The sequence below is a fragment of the Pollachius pollachius genome (genome assembly GCF_949987615.1).
Source record: "Pollachius pollachius genome assembly, chromosome: 5".
NCBI lineage: Eukaryota > Metazoa > Chordata > Actinopteri > Gadiformes > Gadidae > Pollachius > Pollachius pollachius.
In genome coordinates this window covers 26,846,782-26,865,646 of record NC_136938.1, presented here as the reverse complement: position 1 = coordinate 26,865,646, position 18,865 = coordinate 26,846,782, and the positions used below count along the sequence as shown (strand labels likewise).

Here is an 18,865-nt window from a genome sequence, read left to right as displayed (position 1 = left end):
TGACAAAAAAAACAAAAAAACAATCCTTTAAATAATTTGACTCATCGAGAAACAATTTTCTACATCCTTCATATAAATAACAGACAATAAATTAATAACCAAAAGAAAGACAAAAGTACAAAAATATACATTGCAGATATCGTCTGAATCCTGCAGATACTTCAAAAGCAACATCGAAAAAAATTAAATAAATTCAAAAACACCAAAACAATCAACGTGGTGCGACAGAACTTTGATTCACTGGTTCAAAGTGCAAAGGAAAGTGAGACATTTCATCGATAACAGACTCGTCTGGAGAATATATTTAGAAAAGAATAATAAGAAGAAACTCTCGGCAACACAACTGGGCTAAATGTAATGTCAACAACTACTTTTTATACATACAGAACATCATTTAGCCTGTACAACACAATATAATCATTCAACTATGTATCCCACCCTACCCAACTATCCCATAACCTCTCCGTAAGTATTTCATCAGCGGGCAAATCGTGTCATTTACACCAATGACCAATCGCCTTGAGGGGGAGGGCTTCTTGTCGACAAAGAAAAAGAGAACTACATTAAAAATAAACTACAATCCAACATGGCTCAGTCTGGGCCCTTGGCCACGCCTCCTGCCTATGGCCACGCCCCCTGCCTGCTGCCCCTGGTCGCAGCGCGTGCATGTCAATACATCCCGCAAACAAGTCCTGTGAGTGTGCGTGCGGTGGGCGTGTGTGTGTTTATATGTGTGTGTTTTTGTTTGTATTTCCACGTTCGAAAGAGAAAGAAGAGAGATTGTGGACGGGGGAGGGTCAGGGGCAGGGGCGAGGGGGGGTACGCATGTGTGTGTGAGGCGGACAAACATCATTGTCTTAAGGCTTTAATTTATATCTTTTGTATCCTGTTGCTCGTACTTCGGACAGCGAGGCCTCTTGTCTTCAGCCTGGTTGGAGCAGAGATGGCGTGCGTTGTGGGGGGGGGGGGGGGGGGGGAAGAAAAGTATGGCGTGTGTGTGTGCGTGACTGTGTGCGTGTGGGTGTGCACATTGGTAGTCCTCTGTTTGTGAGGCGGGTTGGCGATGGGGTGCGAGGTCTGGACTAGGAAGGGGGAGAAAGTGAGAGAGAGAGAGAGAGAGAGAGAGAGAGAGAGAGAGAGAGAGAGAGAGAGAGAGAGAGAGAGGAGCTCTCTCTTCTGGTCTTCTGTCTGTGGCTCGCTGGGCGCCGCGGCGACGGGCCTGCGACTGGCCGTTAATAGTTTTTATGGATGATGCCTGGTGGTAGAGACAAGTCAAGCCTTCACTTTAAGATGCACAGTGCAATCCCCCCTCCCGCCCCCCAGGGGGCAGTACAGAGAGAGGGACACACACAACCACCCAAACACACACAAAAACACACACAAACAAGGTCGGAAGGGCATAGCTACATCTGCTACTTATTGTAAAATACTGATCGGAACCTCTAAAGTGAACTAGCCATTCCCGCTTTACAGTACAAAAAATGTATAGGCAATGGTTGAAAAGTAGATTATTATGCTAATATTATCATCATCCTTTGTTGGTTTTTTTTGTACGTATTTAAGAGCAACACTTCTAACTAAAGGGCAACGTTTGCAGCTCTCCTGGTGTCATTTTCTTCTTGCGTTTAGGACACCTCTTATACTCTGACCCTGGCTGTGGCCTAGTCATGCACTGCCACAGCCCCTAGGGTAGCTCCTGTGTCCTGCTGTTGGCCGCCATCTTTGTTTTGTCTTTGCCCGGGGGGCATTTGGAGTCATTGTGGGGGGGCGGGGGCGGGCCGGGCCTGCTGCCGGGGGCATGCTTGGAGGGGGTACTGGGCGCAGCGCCGGGGGGGTGGGGGACTTGGGCGTTCTTCTCGTCTGAAAATAGCTGTTTAATTACGTCAAAGAAGTTACTCAACGGGCTGCCTACACAGACGGGGGGAAGAGAAAGGAAAAGAGAGAGAGAGAGATAGAGAGGGGGAGAGAGAGAGAGAGAGAGAGAGAACAAACAACAAAATGAGCAATGGGGTTAACATGATGGGAAGAGGTGATGGGGGGGGGGGATGAGGAGGGGACTGGGGCAGGGGAAAGGGAGACTCACAAGCCAGGAAGAGGGGGGAGAAGGGGTGATAAGGTTTAAGGGAGGAGGTATCATCTAAAGGGGCCGTTTAATGCATCCTAGGGTTTAGCGATGCGCTAGTTCAGTGAGAAATGATTAATGGCTTTTGGAGTCTCCTTTTCACCTGCGTTTGAATGGAAAGCTAGCCGGAACCCTGGAAGACACAATGCTCACTGTCACGGACACACGGCCACGGCAAGACGAGACAAGAAACGACAATATTCAGGGGCTCGGCGTTGAGAAACGTGCGCTTGCCCGCGTCGTGAAAGGAAAAAGGAGAGTCCTCTTTTCGCTGGGTCGGCACAATAGGTCAGATGCTACCGCCACAGCGATATCATGGTCACTGGACATACAGTATCCATATTAGTGCTTACTGCGTATTAACCGATATTTATTAACCGTGACCTACGACCTCATCCTCATCGTGCCTTCCAGAGCTCTGGTTGCCTCTCCATAGCAACAACAGCACAACAACAGTGAGCCCATCCATTAACACTACGGTTCTGTGGACAGAGCTTCCAAACAGTGAGTGGATTAGAAGCATGCACCCAATACAGGACAACAGTGTACACACATGAATACACAATCAAGTTCTCATCCGGACGTCCAATGGAATCCGTTCCACATTGTTTTTCCCCTTCCTTCACAAATTTTTTTTTCAAAAACCACACATTATCATCTCTCTCTTTCATGTCTCACTTACCGTAAAAGATTAATCTCTCAGGTATGATATTGAGATGAATATAATCCTATATACTGTATCGCTGTCAAGCTACATTCCTAAGTAGGACAATTAAAGTCCGGAACTAGTATCCTCTATAAAACGACCTATTCTGCGCACACACACACGCACGCACTCGCACACGCGCACACGCACACACACACCTGTGGGGCAGTGTTAAGGGAGTGGTAAGTGAGTTGCAAAAGGGCCTCCAGGCATTGGCCAGTGAGACACAACGGGGGTTAAGTGAGTGATTGTACGTGGGGGTCAACGTGCTCCCAGTGCCTCTGGGTCTTACCACGCTTGGAGGGTTTACTGGCAGAACGCCGGGGGCCATCTGTGAGCAGAGCACAGTGTCAGAACACACACGGCCTTTCTTATGGCCAGAGGCAACGGTGGTCTGTTCAATACGCTCATCCCTTCAGAGCCCCCCTGCACTGCCTTCCTCTGCTCATCCATGGAGTACTGCTGTGTGTGTGTCCCTATCTGTCCTCTCAGGGTGAGATTGTAAAGACTGTCACGCTTTCCTCTCACAGATGCGCACGCACGCACGCACGCACGCACGCACGCACGCACGCACGCACGCACGCACGCACGCACGCACGCACGCACGCACGCACGCACAGGAGGGGTATCGGCCATTTGGGTAAACACAGGAGGGTGTTTAGCGAGTGTTTAAGGGGTCGTTTCATTCATGTTCCCGGGGTCTGGTTCACAAGTGCAAAAAAAGTCCAAGAAAAATGACAAAAAACACACATGCTGGTCCTCATCATTAGTGGCACCTCTGCAAGACAGAACATGCCTTGACTGCAGCACATTCATCCTGAAAGCGGTGAACCCACAGCTCCCAGTCAGGGGGGAGAGTGGGGGAGAATGGACCCAGAGCCACACTGGAAACATACCAGTCTGGAGTTGTCGGAATAAATGGTGAGAAGGTACTCTAAATATTGCTCCTCCTACTCGTTTATCGGGCAGTCTGAGATAACCTTCTGCTGGCTTTGGTTAGCGTTCTGTATCGCCACGGTTACAGCCTGCGTACGAGCCGAGCAGAGGGGAGACGGAGAGAGAGGGCACAAGGCATTGGTCTGCCAGAGGGGGGTATGTGTGCATGCGTGGCTCTGGATGGGCATTCCCTTCGGCATGCTGCTTTATTCAGTCTGGTCCAGGTTCTGCCGGACTCAGACGGGGTGACAGGAAGCAGGGAGGCAGGGTGAGGCAGGGAGAGGGAGAGACAGAGATAAAGGGAGGGAGCGAGCGAGCCACAGAGTGAGGGAGAGGGAGGAAGGGAGGGAGGGAGAGACAGAGATAAAGGGAGGGAGGGAGCGAGCCACAGAGTGAGGGAGAGGGAGGGAGGGAGAGACAGAGATTAAGGGAGGGAGGGAGAGACAGAGATAAAGGGAGGGAGCGAGCGAGCCACAGAGTGAGGGAGAGGGAGGGAGGGAGGGTGGGAAACAGACAGAGATAAAGCGAGGGAGTGAGTGAGATAGAGTGAGATAAAGTGAGGGAGGGAGAGGGAGTGAAACAGATAGAGATAAAGCGAGGGAGAGGGAGAGAGCGAGCCACAGAGTGAGTTGAAGCGAGAGGTAGGGGGTGGAGCGATAAAGGGTGGTGGGGATGTGGGTTATTAGCACATCAACACAGTGTGGGTGAGTGACATTGTGCCTGATAACAGTTCCCATCTGTGGCGGTGACAAGCCAGGCCGGCGCTGCTGATTCATGGCGGCAACGGAGGCGCTATTAATACTAACACAACATGGAGATCATGACTGGAAGTGTGAAGGCACCCAGTTTAACCGTTAAGTGTGACATTCCTTGCTGTCCTGAAGTATGTGTGCAGAGAGGTTTGTGTCAGTGGTTGCGAGTGGGAGAGATTGTATTATAGTGGTATGAGTCTATTGGCTGTAGTACTTGTATTTAACCACCAGAGGGGACTATTATCAAGGAAACAACCACAGATACAAGAATAGGGACCACACTACCAAACACAACTAACAAAGGAGAGGAAGAACACAAAGTCTTTGGTATTTTCTTATTGGTCCACCTATCCATAGGCAGCCCAGAATATCAACATATGGTCAAAGGGGGATCTGAAGATAACTACGATTTTTTTTTCCTTCAAAGCCATTGAAAGGGAAGTAAATTGACACAAGTGTAGCCTGCAAACGCCAATATATATAGATATCTATCTATATATATATATATATGAATACATATATTTTACACCTTTCTTCTTTCAACAGACTCAATGCTATAGGCATCAAATAATACAGTAAACTACAGCTACACATAACGAGGGACAGTACAGTTATACTACCTATATATTTAACTTTAATATGCAATAGTATTATGTCTGTATTTCTGTTCAACTTCTGATCAATGTGTGTGTGTGTGTGTGTGTGTGTGTGTGTGTGTACGGTGTGTGTTTACATCAGTCTATATAAATGTATAAATGTATGTGTTTGTATGCCTGGTGGCGTGCAGTGTGTATATATATATATATATGTATGTGTGTGTGCATATGTATGCCCACCACCTCAGAAGTGATCAGACACTAAAAACCCGGATCTCATCCCAGTAACCAATGAGACGTCTGTGTGTGCGCGCTGGTAAATGCGCCGCGGCCTGCGTATCTTTCTCTATGCGCGGTGCCGTGGCCCATGGGCAAGGCATGCATGTGGAGCCTTAAGCATGTGGTCTGCCGCTGGGAGGGGGGTCGTGACAGCGCTGTGAGGGAGTGCCAGGATGCCGTAGAGGGGAGGAGGCAGGGTGTGGGGGTCGGGGGAGGGAGGTGGTGGGGAGAGCTGTGGGTGTTAGCCTACTTACCAGAGATCTGGGGCTGGCCGGCCGGCTGGTCCATGGAGCTCAGCAGCTGGGCTTGGATGGTCTCGACCACGCGCTTAAAACGCCGGCTGGGGCCTGGTGGGCGGGGGTGGGCGAGGACGTGGGGCGGGGGGGGGAATGGGGGAGAGAAAGAGGACGCGTTAGTGTTTGTCTGGGGGCCCGAGACGGTTCTCTCTTTGGGGTGAGACGGACAAATTGGTGATACAAATGAAAAGTCAATTGCTGTGGATAAATGCAGTGATTGGGGGGCATGTGAATCAATGGAAAGTCAGGGGGGGGACGCGCTGTTAACGCAGGGCCAGTCCAGATCACACTTAGTCATTTTATACGACACAATCACAGCCCATGTGGGTGCTTTTTGCAATTTTGTTAGATGTATGCAACGAACCCATCCTTACACAGAACATGACGTATTTGCCTCCCTGAAAACTGCCACAATTAATGCAACAAAGGCTGCTTTTCAAACGGAAAGTGTCCTTCATTCGCTTTACTTAAACCAAAACTGCGGAGCACCAGTATTACACAAAGGACGGACGTGGTGTCGTTGAGAGATGACCTGAATCAGAAACACATTTTCAGTTGCTCCGTGTTTCATTTACACCAAGGGCATTAAGCAGACGCTTTTATCCGAAAGGACGGTTTATACACGCATTGAACCACAGACAGCGGACTCAACCACGCAAGGCGACAGCCAGCTCGTCAGCAGCATTTAGGGTGAGGCGTCTTGCTCAGGGACACCTCGACACTCGAACTAGCAACGATCGAACCAGCAACCTTCCGGTTACCAGCCAACCCGCTCTACCCCCTGAGCTGAATTGACCCATAGACGCGGTCAGGGTCCAGCTGTGTGCCTGGCGTGCTGTGGTGTACTAGCCTGGCTATTGGCAGTCCAAGCTCAATCGTAGATTGCACGTTGGTCTGGGGAGGCTGCTGTCATTTTCTTCAGGCGTGATCAACGGGCCTAGGTCGAACGACTCTGTACGCAATTGACTGCTTGCCTTCGCTTCCCTGTCGTCCCTGTTAAACCGGCCAATAGCGCGCCAGGGGAAAAGCCAGCTTTGTGATTGGCTCCCGCAAAAACGTATCGGAAGCAGAAAGAAATGTATTGCTCTTCTCCAGACCCTTCTGCAGGGCGGACTCAAATCGCCGGCAGAACGGGCTGGGGGTACCCAGTCTAGCGGTATACCTGACAGTAGGGTGAAGGTGACGGAGTAGATGCCGTTCTCCTTGGTGGCGCCGGTGTTCTCCGTGTACGTGATGTCCACCTGGAACTTGACGGGCTTCTGGAAGACTGTGGGGCCCGCCGTGGACTTGTACTCGGCCCGGAAACTGGTCTGGGAGATCACGCTGTGACTCAGACTGGGGATCTGGAGTGGAGGAGGACGGGCAGGAGGAGGGTTAGGATGGATGGAGAAACAGAGTCAGAGTCAGAGAGAGAGTCAGGGACAGGGTCAGGGTGAGGGAGTGGAAGGAGTGGAGGAAAGGAGAGGAAGAGGAAGAGAAAAGGTGATGAGAGACAGAGGAGAGGAAATGAGATGAGAGACAGAGGAGAGGAAGAGGAAAGGAGAGGAAGGGGAAGAGAAAAGGTGATGAGAGACAGGAGAGGAAGAGGAGATGCGATGAGAGGAGGGGAGAAGAGAGGAAAGGAGAGGCAGAGGAAAAGGAAAATGAAGTAGAGAAGCAAAGATAATGTGTTATGAGGGCACGTTTAGAACAGTGTCGGTTTGAGAAAACACAGATATTTTTACTTTGAGGATTAAATATAGATACAGCAGAACAACACAAAAGGGAGACAAAGTGAGGGACCGAATTAGAAAGCTAAGAACAGACCAACGCACAGAGCTAAAACCCTAGACTACCAACCGACCCCTCCCCATCTGCCCGCCTCCCCTGATCACCACGGCGACCAGCCGAGATGAGACGAGAAGAGACGTGGGTTCTGTTACACTATGCTACATCCTGCTGACTGAGCAAGGGCCTTAGGAAGTCAGGTGGCATCACACCCAGTGGTACCCAACAGGCCGACCGCCGCCCGCTGTCGTCTCCGTGACAACCGCCATCCATGCTACACCTCGAGATTAGCACCATGCGGTCGTCGGCACAGGAAGATGCGCTCTGGTCGCAGGACGTGACTTGAGACTTTGAGATAACAGCTCAGGGTATTGAGTCACACGGTACACCCTGTAGAGACTACAGCGATCGACACAGACAGCAACTCCTCAACCCGATCCACAAACAGCCCTCAGCTCTGCCCAGAGGATCTAACACCACAACAACATCCACTGGCCAATGACCTTTCTCCCCCCCCCCCCCCCCTAGCCCGACCCTGCAGGCAGTCCTATATATGATGAGATCGGCCCGGCAGCCGGAGAGCGGACATTAAAGGGTTGCAGTGCTGCGAGCGGCGGTGGATTAGCGGCTCTGTTATTGGATGTGTAAACACACGGCAGGCTGGGCGCCACTAAGCCTTACAGAGAGGAAGGCGTGAACGATGTCCGCCTTGATGGAGCTGAGGGGCTTGTCCCGTATCACGATGAAGATCTGCTCCTCCTTCTCCAGGTTGATGAAGTTCCCGAACCACGACTTTTTCGCCAGCCTGCGGGGCGAGAGAGGGAGAGGGAGAGAAAGAGAGGGAGGGGGGAGGGGGCGAGGGAGAGAGAGAGAAAAAGAGGGAGAGTGAGGGGGAGAGAGGTCTCATAGTGAGGCTCTGCGATGTGACGACCGAAGCCTTTCTGACGTGGTTAGCATACACACTGCGTGGAAAGCAAACGGCGCTCACAGCTTCTGAATAATGAATGAAACAACTCCGAAATCTGACGGTGTCAACAGCAGAGATGTGATTAAAAAGTAACTTTTTCCTCTGTCTACAGAAAACTCTCCTGAATCGGGAATAAGCCCCCGGTTCGACCCCTTGGTATTCACCGGTCTTTCTTTAACACACGGTTGGCGTTTCGCTGGGTTTCGTATCGCCCGGCTACTGGGACACTTTAAGGGTAATCTGGGTAAAGTCAGGCTATAAACACACACTCAGCAACATTCCCGTATTAAACCATTAGTGATGACCTCATCATGGCTGTGCTGATAACAGTTTTGGGAGATATTTTCCATGGTGCTCGTGCTGCTGACAAAGGCCTTTCTCTAAGCTGCTCCACACGGATAATGAGATACTGTGATTGGCCTCTTTTCTTCACTCACTCTGGAGAAGAGTCCGGGGTGAGACTGGACATGTCTTCCTGGGTGGGCACTGTGGATGCACAAGAGATAAATGGTAAATGGACTGCATTTATACAGTGCTTTTCTAACCAGTGGCCTCTCAAAGCGCTTTATAACATTACCTAACATTCACTCATACATGCACACATTCACACATCGACGGCGGTGTCAGCCACGCAAGGCGCCAGCCAGCTCGTCGGGAGCATTCAGGGTGAGGTGTCTCGCTCAGGGAGACCTCGACGCTAAGCTAGGAGGAGCTAGGGGATCGAACTAGCAACCTTCCAGTTACCAGCCAACCCGCTCTACCTCCTGAGCCACATGCCGCCCTCAAGGTCAAAGGTTAATAGGGTCGAGGAACCTCTTTCGTGGGTGTCTGACGTTCTCAGCGGACCCGTTTGCACAATCAACAACACTCACACAATAGGCATCAGACTGACTAGCATTTCCATCATCACCGTGATTTCACACGATTTAAGAAGCAAACAACAACCGGCAAATTAAAAAACGAAACGCGCAAATGAGCCGATTTGTTTCGGCGCATGGGCTCGTTAAGGTAGATCCGCGTGTGTCCCATCGCTAACCTATTAGAAAATCGAAGGCGGAATGAGACAATTCTGCGAGTCTGTAATGAGAGCGCTATCTCCCGACGAGACATGGCCAGGGGGCACTGTGTGATACTGATAAGAGCGACGAGGGAAGGTGAGGCGAAGCTAAACCCAGCGATAAGCAGCGGGATCATTTGAACCCCGTTCCCCTGGGGGGGGGGGGGGGGGAGGGGGGGGCGCGAGTCCCACGCAAACGTTGACGCCTCAATCGCCTCTCCCTGCCGCAGCAATTACCATACTGATCAGACGCCGGATAAGACTTGAAAAAGGCCACAGAGGGAAAGAAGCCTGCTAGTAGAACAGTGAGTGGTGGGGCTCAGAGAGCAGGGGGGCTGCTATCTGAGACACCCCCCGAGCCCCTACCTTGCATTTTCCTCCGGTGGAAGCGCGGCGAGCCCAGGAAGCTGTTCTTGATGGAGTTGAGGCGCGTCCTCCAAGGCAGGCCGCCGATGGAGGGGCTGGGCGGGGGCGTGGGGCTGGGCGTGCCGGCGGGGCTGTCCTTGGGCGTGTGCACCGGGGTGCCCTTGGGGGTGGGGAGAGGGCTGCCTCGCGGAGAGGGGTGGGGGGTCACCTGCGCGACGGGGGGGAGACATTTTCCGTTGTGGTCAGGGTGGTGGTGGTGGTGGTGGTGGCGCGGGGGTGGCGGGTGGCGACGCAGCGGGGACATGGGCGGCACGGGGGACAGCGGGATGGAGAGCTTGGGGGGCACGGTGAGGGGCGGGTGGCGCCTCGCCCGGGGGCTCCCCGGGACGCAGGGCGCCGGGGGCTGGCTGGGGGTGGAGGGCTCGGACTTGGGGGCGGTGGGGGACCCGGCCGTGCCGGGCAGGGGGTTGGAGCGGGTGGTCTGCAGGGGCTTCTCGGACATTTTGGGCTTGGCCGGGAGCGTCTGGGTACGGGGGTGCATGAGGGGGGAGCCCATCTTTGGCTGGTAGTGGGGTCCTCGAGGCCCCACCCCGTTAAGGCTGACCCCCGGCGAGTGGGTGGGGCTACAGTTGGGGGACTGGCAGAGGTCGGGGGACTGGGGGGGCACGAAGAACCGCCTGACGGGCTGCGAGCGGGGCGGGCGGGCGGGCGGGGGGGAGGTCATGCACCGACGGGACCGCAGCGCAGCCGGCGGCCAGCAGCAGAGAGAAGCGCGTGTGTGTGGCGAGCGCCGCAGCGGCGGCCGTAGCGGAAACCGCAGCCCCGGAAAACAATAGATTTTCCACCCAAAAGGGAAACAAAGGAGTAAAAAAAGGCAAAGTGGAGCAGATGAGTTGAGTGGTGCAGCAGAGTGACACACAGGCAGGGAGTGGTGTTGGTGGTGGTGGTGGTGGTGGTGGTGGTGGTGGTGGTGAGAGTGCAAGAAAGAAAAAAAGAAACAGAACATGCGATTAGCGTCCGTGAGCCAGTCCAGGAGTCAGCAGTGTGGAGAGACCGTTACGCAGCATTCAGAGGCAGCAGAGACAGTGAGTTAGACCAGCCGGGAAGCTAACTAGATTAGCTTCGCCCTTCACCCGGGTGCACCGGCAGGAAGGCATGCACGATGCTGTGGAATGAATGAGCTAGCAGCTGAAAGGAGAGCGCTGAGTGCAGCGCGGCCGCCTCAACAAGACCTTTATATAGCACATGAACAGTTTTTGGAAAATCCTAATAGAAAAAATAGAGACTCATCATGATCTGTTATTTGAAATACACCAGGGGCAACAGAAAACAGCACAGCACTTAACATGCGATTTCAATTTCTGATTGGTTTGAATGCAGATTAACGTTAGCCACTGGTATCACTGGTATGTGACAACGCCTGGCAAATAAGCGAATCAGAAGCACAATTGCACTGTTGCATGTTCTGTAGAGCTGACATAAGGTTTGACTAACGTGCCTTGAACAACTCTTCACCCACTACTACCATTTATTTCATCTTACAAATAGAACCGGCTTATTCTACACGTACAAAATTCTGATGTTGAAGCGTAAATAATTCTCCATGGCTGTTTCTACCTTAGAGAAACCAATGGTTTTTAATTATAAAACGGCTCGGTAGACATATTTTGCACATGCTGAGGGTCTCCTTTTAAAATGCATGGATTTCCATTAAATGTGCTTTACCAGACATTTTTTATGCATAGCAGAGGCTGGGGTTTTCACACGCAACCTCCAACGGAACACGGTGCTGTTTGGAAAGTGTTTATCTCCTGGGCTGCTTGCTAAGAACTAGGGTTAGGGCACTCGTACGAGCTCCAGCATGGAGGACTGCATCGATGAAATGCTTATGTGTGGACCAGTGGACCAGGTGGACCAGGTCACCAGTCCAGTGACCAATCTCATCTAGAGCTCATGGTGTGGCCTCCGATGGGAGCCACAGTCCCTCATCATTTAAAAGCCCAGAGACACACAGCAGAGTGGTTTTAGAACCACTGGGCTTCCTTTCACTGGTCTGCAGTGGAAGCCTGAGCACATCATTCATGTCGTAGGACAGGCATATCAGCATCGCTCTGCATGCAGTGGCACGACACTCCAGGTTGAGGAAGCACTTTTGTTGAGCATGACTCGACGGTTGTACCGCCGGTTGGAGAACCAGATACTCTTGTGACTTAAAAGACTCTTACTTTCTCAACCTGGAGTTTCCACTTGTGTTCAATGGTGTGTTGGATGTTAAACCCGGCATAACCACACATGGGGCTCGCAGAGAGATGGGCTTAAATGGAGGCCGCACAGTGACTGTGAGACGCCTGTGGTCCGATGAGGGGCGACAGTAGACGGACAGCCGTGTGCGCTCAGACCCAATGACATCACCAGCAGAGCAAAGCTAGGAGAGAAGAGGTGAATTGTGGGCCGGTGCAGTGGCACAAGGCACTTACCCGAGGACTGCTGAGAGGACTGGTGGACAGACCGGAGGACGCCCCGCTGATGGACCGGGACCTACACACACACACACACACACAGGCGCGTGCACACACACACACACACACACACACACACACACACACACACACACACACACACACACACACACACACACACACACACACACACACACACACACACACACACAGGCGTACACACACACACACGCACACACACACAGACAGACACAGACACACACACACACACACAGGCGTACACACACACACACACACACACACACACAGACACACACACACACACACACACACACACACACACACACAGGCGTACAGGCGTACACACACACACACACACACACACACTTTCAATAACATATTTTAAAATGATACAATATAATTATCACATTTATTTGGGAGACTACAAAAACACACACACAGTAGTAAATAAAACAGCATGAGGAAAGGCAGAAGGTGAGAGCGTTTAGCATCCACATAGACCCTCGCTCTGCGGTTAGTGATATTAGTGGCAGGCCAGTAACACACACTCCATCGTTCTGCGTCCCTCCCGGGGAGACCAGAGAGAGCCGGCCTTAGACACCTCTACTCGGAGGGGAGTGACTGATGGAGCGACGGGAGAGAACAGCTCCTTTGTACGCAGGCTGTTCCCCTGTTGTTTCCACAACCACTTTTATCACACACATTTATCTCCGCGCGTCAAGCAACACCTCGAGTCCGCTACGGTACCAAGGAGAGCGGGCTTATCTCTCTGAGCGGTGAAACGGCCTTATCTCCACCAGGAGAAAACAGACCAGTCGGACAGCTTGGACGACTGGTCTTTAGTCGGCCAGAATGTGTCTGTGACTCCCCACAACACTCACGGTGAAAGCACCGGCGTCTATAAATCTACAGACTCGAGGACGTCGGAACTGAGGCGTGAGTCTGCGAGGCGAGTCCCTCCCCCCCCTGCCTCCCCCCGCCCTCCAAATCTAATCAGTGGTTACTCTTCCTCTCCATGCTTGTTGTTGTTTTTCCTCCTCATCTTTCATGTACGATTCATTAACTTTTCACATCTTCCTCTCCGTCTTCCCCTCTTTTACTTTCCTCCTCTCCTCCCCAACCCCCCCCCCCCCCGGATTTCATGCTGGGCATTCACTCAAAGACCCCCCCCCCCCCCTTTGTCCCACCACACAGCCCCGTCCACAGAGAGAGGGGGATTTAATTGCCCGTAGACAATTTGGTTTTGTTGGCAAGGGAAAATTGAAATTGTAAATCATATTAAATTTGCTTGAACACGTAAATGCATGTGTGTGCATATGAATGAATACACGCACACACGCAGAGATGCATAACAAGCACACACGCCACACAATACAACAACACACAGACACGCACACGCACGCACGTGCAAGCATGACATCGCGCCTGGCGTACGATGTCATTAACTGCACAGGATGAATGGTTTGCTTATATTTGTCCTCAGAAAACTAAACTAAACGCTTGATGTGATTTTCTGGACGTTCAGATGAGATACGGGTGGGATAATCCCTTGCCTATGGCCACAATCAACGAATGAACCAATAGAGGGACGGTGACTAGGACGTTGGTAGACTGTGGAATGCCTCCTCCCCTGAATGAATCAGCTACAAACAGGCAGACCGCACTGATCCGCCTGTTTGCTTTGAGCCGTGACCCGTGGTTATCACATTAACGTACACAGTACACAATGCATCGGGTTGCCCTGGCAGCCAGCGAGAGGCTGTGAAGTTATGGCTAACAGCGTCTGGGTGCGCACGGGTGACGCACGAATCTCTGCACTCGTTTTCATCTAATTATGGTCAGATGGCTTAAAAGATTTTGAAAATAAGTTTGTGTGTGTGTGTCTATGTGTGTGTGTGTCTGTGTGTGTAAGTGTTAGTGTGTGTGTGTGTGTGTGTGTGTGTGTGTGCCCCTGCGCATATATGTGTGCGCGCAAGTGTATGTGTGTTGGTCAATGGACGCATGTGTGAACGCTATACTGTAGAAAAACATATCTTTTAATTGATCGTTGCAGTTAGGAGAGACATCTAAGGACAATCCTGAGGAAGCACTGTTGTGGACTCCTTGATCTGCAGAACGCGGCATCTGCGTTTCCAGCCATCCCGTACGCCCTAAGTGATCGTTTAAATCTATAATTAACTTCCACTGGCACAAGGTCGGCCGCGGGGGCTCGGAGCAGAGCGGCACGCGGCTTAAACGTTGTTTAAAGGAAGGTATCGCTGGCACTCGGAACGCAGAAACCAGTGAACAAACCCCAAAACACCCACACAAACTAGACAAACCCACAAAACACCTAAAAAAAAGATAAACCCACACACACACACACACACACACACACACACACACACACACACACACACACACACACACAAAAACACATTAAACAAACCCAAACAAGGCCCAAAACCTAAATAAACACAAACACAAACACACACACACGCTAGCAGACAGAACTAATGTGGAGTAAACACGGCCGAGTGGAGGAGGAGATTGGAGGACGGACGTCAGATAAGAGTCGCCCGGAGAGACGGCCGAGACGGAACATCAAAGAGACACATTTTATTATGTAAGGTTGTTTGGCTTTTTCCCCTAAAGTACGAGTGCTAAGACCTGGGGAGGGATCACCCCGCCTCACCCCACCTCACCCCGCGTCTCACCCCCCTTCTCACCCCCGTCTCACCCTCCTTCTCACCCCCCGTCTCACCCCCGCCTCACCCCCCTTCTCGACCCCCGTCTCACTCCCGCGTCTCACTCTGCGTCTCACCCCGCCTCACTCCCCTTCTCGACCCCCGTCCCACTCCCGCGTCTCACTCTGCGTCTCACCCCGCCTCACTCCCCTTCTCACCCCCGCGTCTCGCCCCGCGTCTCGCCCCCTGCCTTCCTGTTCGTACGCTGGTTTTAGTATCGGTAGTCTAGTAGTCATGGTATGGAGTGATGTGGAAAAAACATCTATAAATACTAGAGACAGAGTGGAGACAGACGGACAGACAGGGTACGGACCGAAGACCGCTACACTACACAGGCCGAAGGGGGACAGCACACAAAAACACAAGTAAGAATACCTTTCTTCCTTGCTGCAGTTAGCGTTTGTGATATCCAAGCTTTTACTGAAAACAGATTTGCTACGGAGGGAGGTGGGGGGTGGGGGGGGGAAATCAGGACAGGAAGACAGGAAGTCACGTGAGGAAGATACTAGCAGAAGGCATGCATTGATCAGACTCCAACCAAGGTGGACAAAGTAAGTGAGTGTGTTCACTAATACATTCGATGATGTAAACCAGTCATAATTACCACATGCGGTCGGATAAAATGAGAATCATAATGAGCATTGCAGAGAGTACATGCATGAGATCAGATGAAACAATAAACATCATAATAATAATAATTATTAGAACAACAGTGAGCATTGCACCGAATCCATGCGGTCGGACCACTTAACAGGGAAACCATAGAAGCGAAGAGGAACAGGCAACATTCATGGGGGTGCGTGAGTCATTAGTGCTTTGAACACAAACATATTACATTCAGAAGGCCCCATCCCTTACCGCCTTCAGCTGTTCAGTAAGCACATTTTACTGCCCAAGCTTTTTTCGTCCTTGTGTGACAATTACTAGTCAATGCCCGAGGGGGCTGTGATATCAACGCAACCCTGGTGCAGGACATGTAAAAGCTTCACATTATCGAGCTGTACCTTGTGTGTAAGAATGTGTGTGTGTGTGTGTGTGTGTGTGTGTGTGTGTGTGTGTGTGTGTCTGTGTGGAGGTGTGTGTGTGTGTGTGTGTGTGTGTGTGTGTGTGTGTGTGTGTGTGTGTGTGTGTGTGGAGGTGTGGAGGTGTGTGTGTGTGTGTGTGTTTTTGTGCATACGTGTGTGTGTGTGTGTGTGTGTGTGCGTGTGTGTGTGAGTGAGTGAGTGTGTGGGTGAGTGCATATGTGTGTGTGGGTTTGTGTATGCATGTGTGTCTGTGTGTTTCGCCACATCAGTTTGATCTGAAGACATGATGAAATGTTCGATTGACATTAGATCTGAGAATGTGTACGGTTGAACCGTGAAGACGACCATTAAGAACACGTTGATGCTTTGAGTCTAGGGCATTTGGCTACTTAAGAGCTAATGCATTTCTCTTCAGGGTTTTATGTGCACGTCTAAAAATGGCCTTTACGACCATTTTCTCCTCTCTACTCTACGCTAGGGTTGTTCTCTACCGACAAGAGACACTTTTCACCACTGTAGTCTGCATTTGTCTTTTTTTTGGTTACATTAGTTATGTCCCTGCTTAATGTAAACTTAAAAGCCTTATTTTACATACATAATCAAAAATTCTTCACGATCAAAAAATATTTTGCATCAAGTGTTTACCTGTAATACCGCATTACAAATAATCGCACCACACAAATCGATACAGTTGCTACACTTTACAATGTTCCAAGCCTTGTTTTAAAGGCTCTCAGAGTAAATCTTTATTACTTCTCAATGTTAGGTACCACAGTTGCTCAAATTCACTCCCTTTTCCACAAAAGGTGCTAAAGTTACACAAACATCGTTTTGACCAGTAACAGATACCTTATGGTTATGCAATGCCATCCCATAATGTCTTCATCACAGCTCATTGCATGCTACAAATGCTATGAATAAATTCATGCAATGCTGCCTATAAACCCAGTGTAGATAAACCTACTCCATGGCAGCGCATAAGGCATCGTAAATGCATGGAAAGAGGCCATAACAGCATGCTTCATCCATTACAGAAACTATTATAATCTTCATAAGCCCTTAAAACTGCTCCACCATAACCGATAGTGATCGTGAGCAAACGAGTCCTCTTATGATAAATTATGCATGTGAGTCTGAGGCAGATTTTGGAGGGTTTCCCAATGATACCATAATGCCATCATACATGTATGGCTCTACACAAAGTGTTATCGTATTAAACTATTTATTATTAATAATAATAATAATGATAATAATGCTAATGATGATAAAACAGGTCTGTTGTTAGATATGATTCATGCTCTATCATATATTATCTAATATATTCAGTGTTGTTAAAACTTGTCATTGCGAATAAGTGAAATCCTACATGGAAAATGGGAATCAGGGCACTGAAATCCAAACAGTGCTGGGTTTGAACTTGGTTGACTTGAGAGATCTTACTGTTCTATCCGGGAACGATTGTCTGCCAAGTTTAAAGACGTAGGTTTCAGCAACACCTCGCCTGTATCTCTCGAATCGGCTTGAATTCAAATGACGTGTTACCCTGCATACAGTACCTATAACGTCTGTAAGAAAGGCGGTTGCGTCCGTTGCTGTCTGTTGCGGTATCAGCCTCAGTGCTGAATCAAGGACCCTGCGTCACTCTAACCCCTTCCAGGGGGCAGCGGACAATACCCGAACACAACACAAGTACCACAGAGAAACCACGGCAACATCTCCACAACCAGTACTGGGGTTCATGCGTCGAATGCACGAGAACCTCCCCCCCCCCCCTCCCGTCTCTCACCTCTGTCCGTGGGTTGCCATGTCGATGGCTCGTCGTACCGGTACCGGCGACCCCCCCTCCGTCACGCTCAGCACCTCCATGGACTTCCTCTCCGGCCTCCGCTTGCCGTGGCGGCTCAACATGGGGGAGTCCACACGCTTCCTGGGCGGGTCCACTGCTCAGGGGCCAGGGGTCAGGGGTCAACCAGGGGGTCGGAGACGGAGGAAGGTTAACAGAACTGTTGGAACCAGTGGGTGAACTGGTGCAGTGGCTTAGTGGGTTGTAATGTGGGGAGCCCCGGCATTACACTGGTTTTGGAGATCTTTTGGAAAAGAGTCCTTATGTGGGATCCAACGCGTAAACTGCAGATAAACCCCAGCATTTCGTTTGCATATCTTTTCTAGGATGAACGTTGCTTTCCTAAGCGGCCACAGCTGCCACAAACACTTTATATGAACATACATCTATCATTCAGAACGTTGCTCGGTCACATAGTACACAAACCCATAAGTAAAAGATAAGTGTTAAAGTTATGAGTGAGGTGTGGTATCCCCAGTCACAGTGTTTCAGAGAAGTTTCTAGCTGATGTCGGCTCCTTAAACAACCGGCGGTTGGGATGGGGGGTGTGTGTGTGTGTGTGTGTGTGTGTGTGTGTGTGTGTGTGTGTGTGTGTGTGTGTGTGTGTGTGTGTGTGTGTGTGTGTGTGTGTGTGTGGGGGGTCTTACCTATCTCGTTGCGGGGGGGCAGGTTCTGGTCCTCCTGGCTGGGGTACCTCTCCTTACGGTCCAGGAGCAGGAAGTAGATCATCTTCTCCTGGTTGTCACTGCAGAGAGTAAAGAGGGTTAGAGGGTTAGTAAGGAATGTTTCCATCTAATGTGTCTCCTATAATATTCGTCACTACATGTCGTTAATGAATCGGAATTACATTATTCTCTCCTCTTTTTAATTATTAGTTTTATTCCTTCACCCTTTTAAATGTTTAAATCAACCGCACCTCATTTAAAAAAATCTTTGAATACAAATCA

General features: G+C 50.6%; 1 protein-coding gene across 1 annotated transcript in view; it reads right to left on the bottom strand.

Moving 5' to 3' along the window:
* Positions 1-1,684: 1,684 nt before the first annotated feature.
* LOC307075831 (serine/threonine-protein kinase BRSK2-like) overlaps positions 1,685-18,865 on the bottom strand; it is a gene marked incomplete at both ends in the record, with an annotated part of 76,699 nt that continues 59,518 nt past the window's right edge. The window contains 10 exons of the mRNA XM_079736541.1: positions 1,685-1,908; positions 3,121-3,159; positions 5,646-5,738; positions 6,850-7,030; positions 8,136-8,259; positions 8,859-8,907; positions 9,845-10,052; positions 12,322-12,382; positions 17,862-18,015; positions 18,566-18,663. Of these exons, the coding sequence (XP_079592667.1) occupies positions 1,685-1,908; positions 3,121-3,159; positions 5,646-5,738; positions 6,850-7,030; positions 8,136-8,259; positions 8,859-8,907; positions 9,845-10,052; positions 12,322-12,382; positions 17,862-18,015; positions 18,566-18,663 (1,231 nt within the window). The remainder of the gene's footprint in view (positions 1,909-3,120; positions 3,160-5,645; positions 5,739-6,849; positions 7,031-8,135; positions 8,260-8,858; positions 8,908-9,844; positions 10,053-12,321; positions 12,383-17,861; positions 18,016-18,565; positions 18,664-18,865) is intronic.